Source organism: Oncorhynchus kisutch, linkage group LG6 (assembly GCF_002021735.2).
Source record: "Oncorhynchus kisutch isolate 150728-3 linkage group LG6, Okis_V2, whole genome shotgun sequence".
NCBI lineage: Eukaryota > Metazoa > Chordata > Actinopteri > Salmoniformes > Salmonidae > Oncorhynchus > Oncorhynchus kisutch.
The window spans coordinates 28,209,700-28,217,524 of record NC_034179.2 but is presented as its reverse complement, the minus strand read 5'-3'; the positions used below and the strand labels follow the sequence as shown (position 1 = coordinate 28,217,524).

At 42.7% G+C, this 7,825-nt stretch overlaps 2 protein-coding genes across 2 annotated transcripts in view; both read left to right on the top strand.

Moving 5' to 3' along the window:
- The first annotated feature begins 249 nt into the window (after nucleotides 1-249).
- Nucleotides 250-2,319, top strand: LOC109892097 (protein CXorf21-like). The gene is made up of 3 exons (XM_020484516.2): nucleotides 250-303; nucleotides 732-869; nucleotides 1,025-2,319. Coding segments are annotated over exons 1-3 (831 nt in total). The 5' UTR covers nucleotides 250-302; the 3' UTR covers nucleotides 1,717-2,319.
- A 1,507-nt stretch (nucleotides 2,320-3,826) lies between these two features.
- The window catches only part of LOC109892603 (connector enhancer of kinase suppressor of ras 2), a 70,892-nt gene continuing 66,893 nt past the window's right edge, over nucleotides 3,827-7,825 (top strand). The window contains exon 1 of the mRNA XM_031826525.1: nucleotides 3,827-4,194. Within this exon, the coding sequence (XP_031682385.1) occupies nucleotides 4,128-4,194 (67 nt within the window). The 5' untranslated portion in view covers nucleotides 3,827-4,127. The remainder of the gene's footprint in view (nucleotides 4,195-7,825) is intronic.

Here is a 7,825-nt window from a genome sequence, read left to right as displayed (position 1 = left end):
CATTGTAAACTTTCATTTATAGGCTATGTTGTAGCAACCTCATGATGGATGTATGGAAAATTCCAGCATCATGTAGTAGCCTAAACCTATTGATGTTACACTGAGCTGCGTGATTGGAATATGAATGACAGTCATCCAATATGCTGTAAAATAAATAAGGCCATGCTCATAATTTTTTGGTTGTTGTCCTCCCTCACCTTAAACGGCACCGACCGCCACCCCGTCACATATTGTTTCAGTTCTCCTTACAGTCTAAAACTGATGTGTCACATCACAGAAGGCAGCAGCTGAAGAGCAGGGGTAGTGAGTGTTCTCACTTTATTTCTGACATACTTCCTGTTTTAAACATTTGCTACTCAGATGCTCTATACAAATAGGGACAGCACAATACCGTGGCTGCTTACCAGTCAGAGACATCTGTAGCTAACTTGTAAACCTTGTATTAGTGGACAGACTGAAGAATACATCTATTGTAAAAACAGAGGTAGGGATATTCTCAGTACCTGTCCTGTGTTTTATACTATTTATGTTTTATGTGACCTGGCAAGAGAATCTGAGTATTTATGTATATTTCGAGCCTGATAAGCTAATGTCATGGTAGCATAATACTTTGGGGTGGAACCAGATTAATGCTAGTTCTGGAATAAAATCTGTGGAAATACACAATTGAAAGTGCTAGTTGGTGTGGTTTGCTGCTATGTTGTGTTGAGATAATATGCACTGTTGTGTAGTGGTTGCCATGTTGGGAGAAGCCTTCATCAGAGTCTTCAGGTACAGGAAAGAGGATTGTGATTGTGATTCCACAAAGGCTCAGGAACGTCCACCACACCCTGCTCCCAATATCGTTCTGAACCAAGGTTCAATGTTAGGTAAGCATTTTGGATTTGTCTGAAATACTGCATGCCTCGCTGGATCAGTTGGCTATGCTGCATTTTAGAAGGCTCATATGAGATTAAGTGCATCCAGGCATGTGTACAATGTTTAATAATTTCATTCATTTTTTATTGAATACTTCACTGCACAGGAAACATGGATGGCCTGGTGCAGTCTGGTCCTAGAGCGACAACCAGGCCCAGTGATGCCCTCACCATCCCCAATAGCCACAGTGACGACTATGGTGACCTGGAGCTCTATCGCTCCTGGTGCTGCACCACCTTCTGCAAAGACTACCCCGACCTGCAGCTCAGAGGGGACCATGTGGGAAACAGGAGTTCAATGAGCCTGCGGCTGGAGAGTGAGGTGTTCCATGGGCCACTTCTTCAATCTCAGGACCTGGGAGAGCTGGAGTCCTTGGAACCCACAGGGCCTGTGGAGCCTGGGGTACAGGTGGAGTCCCAGACCCTGCAGGATGAGGGTAACCTGGTCATAGACAGCAGCATCATCACCCTGAACAGGGAACCTCTGTCCAACTCCATGCTGAACGGCTACCTGGAGAGTAAGCTGCTGGAGGTGTACAGACAGCATATGCAGGACAGCATGGCCCGGGGCAGCTCTCCCCTGGTCCAGACCCCTCCCCAGGGCCTGGTACCAGAACCAGTGAAGCAGCTCAGCCAGTATCTCTGTCAGGACCACGGCCTAGACTCCAGTACGGCCCAGAGCATCGTCATCCACTACCTCAGCACCTGCACCGTGGCCAGCTCCAACTTCAGCTCTCCCGACCTGCGCATCTCCAACCTACGCATCCCCAACCCTGAGCCCAGGAATAAGCCCACCTGACTGAAACCAGCAGTATTTCTACTTTGTTTGCCAACTCTAACGTACTTGACAATGCTAAAGCATTCAATTATCAATCGAAAATTCAATTGATAATTCGGAAGGAGATCCCCTCATTTTGTTGAATTGTTGAAAGAAATATCTTTAGAAAATGCCACAATGTCCAAAATATTTACTACATAAATGCAACCAGTTGCTATATTGTCATGCTTGGGTGCCTGAGACAATGTCAAGCTTTCGAGTTTAAAGACAAAGAGTAGAAAAACAGGGAATTGTGAGCTGATCTTGTAAAGAATCTTGTTTCTGAGAAATAATTCCTCACAGATACTGCTGATTTGAAATTATATTGTTTTAAACACAGATTTACAAAACGCCAAAGAAAAAAAGTATTTTCCTAACTTGGTTGTCAAAGCAGAAAAATATTGCCACCTGCTGTCATACAAAAGCATTGCATGTTTACTGCAAGTGTCACATTGCATTTTGACAAGAAAGATATTACACAACATCTGTGCCAGATAAACATATCATGCTGTGCCACATTTCTAATGCGTTTTAATCTTGAATGCGACTGAATAAATAATAAATATTAATATGCTAAAGAACTGAGTTATTGCTCATGTCTTGTGGAGAATAAACTGTATTGGCCATTGGAATGGGGGTTGCAATTGACTATAATATACACTTACTGGTTTAGCCATGGTGGGTTTATATTTTGCCTGAGTGAGCCTCTTGATCTTAATTTGTAAAATATCTATCTGGATCACTGGCATGACTTGTGGGTAGGTTCATTTCAGAATTCTCAGCAGGGATGTATGGCTGTCAGGGTTTACGTGAGTGTGACTATGTGATAGCATGTGTTAGGTATGCATGCATTTTTCTTTCAGTTGGGTGCATCTAATGTGTAAAACAGTATTGAACAACATTAAGCACATGTTTAGTCTAGGGGTAGGCTATGATGGACAATCTGGAAATTGCTAGTGATCATAGTGGCATGCTGCTTGGGAACTAGACTGAGAGGATTAACAGTAAACCAGTGTGTGTCAGGAGTGAGAGCCAATGCCACCACTTCACACCCTGTCGGGAGCCACTGGGTCATACAGCAGCCATGCCAAGGACTATTAGCATGGCACTGTTGGAGCAGCAGAGGAGAGGGTAATGGTTAGGGAGAGTGGTGGCCATGTTTGTGTGTGTATGTGTGGGTGTGTGAGAGTGTGTGTGTGTGACTATTCCCATACCTCTGATCATTTTCCATAAGAAAACGTGGAGGTTTATTCCATTTATCACCATGAAGTGAAACCTATGGGGAGACTTGAATAAAGATACAAGAAATGGCCAGATCTTCAAAGAGTCAGTAACAGGCTTAGCAGGTACAGTATTAGGTAAAGATGTGTCATCATGCTGCCCAGCATAGCAAGGACTGAATTATTAACCATATCATAGTGGGACACAGGCTCACACAGTGTGCACACACCATAAATAGTTGATTATAGTTGTAATGGTGACTATTGACTATAGCTTAATAATTATGAACTACATTTATTTTCCTAATAATTAAGCATGGGGACATCAGAAAGAAGTGATTATTTAGCACACATCCCACCATTTGTCATGATGTGATGTGGTTTTACAGTAACTGAGGTATCTTGTAACTAACTTTAAAAAACGACTTGGACAATCAATTGTCTTTCATGTTTTGTTTAATACTTATTATTTAAATTTAGAATCGTTACTTTAATTGCAGGTTGACCCAGTTTCATATGGTTTCCCCCCCATACTGTATCCATACAGGCTTGATGCAGGCATCACTAGTTTTCTATTGGTTAAAACACAATAGATTCGTTTCGGTTCCAACTCAAATGGGCTGGAAATGACGTCAGTTAAGGAGGTGAACATATTTCTGATAATAACGGTATTATAAGTGGAGATATCATATTTAACAGAAATGTCCAATCGAAATATAATGCATCACGGTCAGCTGCCATTGCATCTCTATAAAGGCGTCAGGTTATTATGTATTATTGCACCATTCCTTCTGTCTCTGGAAAGAAGCATGTGATGCTGCGGTGTGCAGGGGAGGGAGGGAGGGGTTGCAAGACTTTCTCACTCAGAGAGAGACTCGCTTCTCCACACAGTGGTCGGCAGGTACTTGTGTGTGTGTGTGTGTGTGTGTGAGAGAGAGAGAGAGAGAGAGAGAGAGAGAGAGAGAGAGAGAGAGATGGGCGGGGGAGTCGTTTCTGTGAGCGCGTGGACTGCACCATCGCATTCCTTACCCAGGATACTGTCACCAGCCATGCCTTTACCCAGTAAGGTGCACCTGTGCTATGTGTTCTCTTGTATACCGATACAACATTTCTGATTTTTAACACGATTTTCACGCTCGATCAAGTCCTCGTTTGAAGGATTTAAAGACATCGATGATGGCTCTGGTGATGGAACCTATAAGCAAATGGACACCCAAGCAAGTGCTGGATTGGATGAAAGGTAATGCTTATACAACATTTAAATTTTAATTTGCTTGACAGAGTACATTTAGAAACGACTAACATGGATATGTGCACATGTTTTCTATTTTCTCTAAATGACTGGTTCAATGGAGGTGTTATGAGCTAAAACGGTGCTATTCCTTGCATTGAAACATTGAACGTGTGCCATTTTGTGTATCCAACCCTGATGGAAGCGCTATTTAGTGTAATTATCACCCTGGCCTGATAGGCTACGCATTTCTAGACAACCAACCAGATACTGAGACCAACGCATTACGTGTAAAACAATCAGTTGACCTATATAATGTTCACATTTAGATTACCTCATACCATAAAGACAGGTGCTCTCTCTGTCTCTCTCTCTCACACACTCTCTCTTTCAAACACACACACACACACACACACACACACACACACACACACACACACACACACACACACACACACACACACACACACACACACACACACACACACACACACACACACACACACACACACACACACACACACACACAGGTTGAAGAAGTGTTGGCAACAATTGAGTTATTCGCAAAACTAGAACCATGGACATCTGATATTGTGTTGACCTAGACAATGATTCACATTACTACATTGATACTGCAATTCAGCATTGTGGATATGGATAGGGAACATATTGCAGGTTGCAAGGTAATTGCAAGTTAACTGTACAGCAGCTTTTGCAACACAGTAGTCAATTTGATCTTTTAGATATGCTGTTATACTGAATTCAAAATGGTTGGCGTTCTGCTGTTCAGTATGTTTTAAAGATGCCTTATGATCAAGAGTATTAGTCAAATTCTCCACTATCTGCCATAACATTAAGATTTTTATGAGAGAAAACATACTTACCTATAGTTGTTTTTCTTATTGTGTTGGCCAATAGTACAGCTGAGGTGAAATAACACTTAGGTAAGACCAAATGGATGACAAAATGATTGTTGCGCTATATTACCTGCCATAAACAAATTGTGGGCACCGTTACTTTAGTAGTGGCAGACTTCTGTCATTCAGAAGGCGAGACGCTGACTGACAACAAATTCTTTATTTTCAGCCTCCATTTAGAAAAAAATGAGGATGTGGAGCTGAATGCTTATCTAAATGTTTAAATAATGTTCCAAATAAAGACCTAGTTACTGTAACATCCGAGCACAGGTTTGATTTAATAACTTTCTCTCTCACCAGGGCACAGGGATTTATTTTAGGTCTACTATCATCCAAATAAAGGAGCTATGATGTGTCAAAACAGACATGGTTTATGTTTTCCCACGTACTGTACACAATAGTTTATGCCAGCCAAGTGTCAGTCCAGAAGTGCACAGCCGTGCTTGCCTCTGGCGCCACTGTCACAGATGTGTCTCCAGCCTTCGCACCAAGGGCAGGGCTTGCCTACGGCACAACTTCTATGCAGCTGATACACAACACAACTAGGAACTTCAGTTCAGTCTCAAATACTCCACACCAAACACCATGGGAAGTGCATAGACAAGTGACATCTATGTCATCTGTTGTCATATTCAAGTTGAGACAGAGGATGCTGATAGGACAGTTGAGAAATGTCTTTGTGCTGTCACAGCTGTACAGAATATTCACACAGGATGATATTGGTATGCTATTGGTTGCTTTGGCCCTCTTCTTCTTGAGGGGTTCTTGAGAGGTGGTCAGTGGACACAGTCTTAAAGTGAAAGGGGAACTCCACTCAATAGAGACTGTTGCTTCTCACCTGATTTTTCCAAAGGAAAGATCATTAGGGCAATAGAGATCCTATAGTTGTGAAAATGTAATTTTGTGATTAGGAGTTTGCACTTCTTGTTACAAAGAACAAAATCTAAATATTAGGCGTTACCTACATGTTGCTTCTCACCTGATTTTTCCAAAGGAAAGATCATTAGGGCAATAGAGATCCTATAGTTGTGAAAATGTAATTTTGTGATTAGGAGTTTGCACTTCTTGTTACAAAGAACAAAATCTAAATATTAGGCGTTACCTACACAAGTATGCACACACACCAATGCATCAATTGAGGCATTCAAGAAAAACTAGCACCATGGACAGCGAACCTGCCTTGGTAATGCTGCCTTACATTGATACTACGTTCCAACATTGTGGCTTGAGGTAGAGCAGTTGGCAAGCTAGTTGAACTGTACTGCATCTATTTCATAACAACTATTTGCTGTGTATGAGAGTAGGTTCAATGCCCATGAGAGTAAGAGGGAGGGACTGACCTGTTTTTGAGGGCATTGAGGGCTCAGGATTATTCCCTTGGGTAAAATGTAATTTAGTATGAATATTAGATACTTGTCTTATTTCATTTTGTGATAGGTCTGAGGGCAATAATGAAGTACTGCTGATAATTCACTTCTTCAAGGGGGCTTACCTCTTGGTCACCCGGCAACTGTTGCCATGGAGCCTTGATAGCTAGAGGAAAGCAACAGAATGGAAATCCCACAAGCAGCAAGCTCTCAAATGAAAGCAGCCATTCATGATCATTAGATGGATACATGAACTTGTGCGCACACACATGCACATGCACACACAAAGAAACACCACACACACACTTACGCAATCATGCTTTCATAAATTTCACTCCCACGAACATAGGTCATGGGCCTGTCTCAAGGCCACGGACCTGTCTCAAGGCTACGGACCTGTCTGTGTGCTCAGAGAAACAGAGGACTAGGCAGCAGCACACAACACGGCAAGACAAGTGTTTGCCACATACAAATGGTCAGATGATTCACCTGACTATGCAGACTATGCAGAGCCATCTAGATACAGCATATGTCTTTGAATGTACCATCCTTTGATCGACCTAGGCTAATTTGTCCCGTTGAATGCCTGTGTCCATGGATGTGTGTGTGCTGTGCTGCGGTGTTGACATGGCCCAGCCAGTGTGTGTAATGTGGGTCAGCTCTGTGCTGTGGCCCGCTCCGCTCCGCGGCCGGAGAGGACTCATCTCCCGGGAGCCATGGATGGATGCTGTGGTTGAAAGCTGAGACTCTGCTAGTCTGCTCTGCTACTTTCTGGGCTCCTCTCTCTCTCTGTCGCTCTCTCTGTGCTGCCTGGACCGCTGTACATGGCTCCAACACAGAATGCTGCAGAGGACTCTGTGTGTCTGTGTGGCTCTGCTGTACTCTGATAAGGATGGCTTTAATACGATGTGGTGAGAGCAGTTGATCTCCTAGACTAGTCCCATTTCTCTCTGCTCTGCTCTGCTCTGTTCTACACAAAGAGCAGGTCAAATGGTAGACTGGATCTGCTCAGTTCTCTGGAGTTGAAAGAAAAGTCTGTTCTCTCTGCTTAGAGGGTAAGAGCACACTCAGGACTTGGACCATGTTTATGGTTGGAAGCATGCTTCTGGTATTATGTAGGAACTAACACACAAAGTGACTGAAATGGAAAATACTTTTTTAGTAGCTCGGGAGTTTGATATGCATCTTTTTTATTACAGCAATTACTCTGAATCTGCCAGTCACACTGCATGTTATACAGCTCTGTCATATTTATGCCTTTGAAAGGTATATAAACCATCACAACCCACATCCTATACACCTAGCAAATTACTTGGATGTTGACGGTAAAGGGGAGAAATACATACTATTAGAACA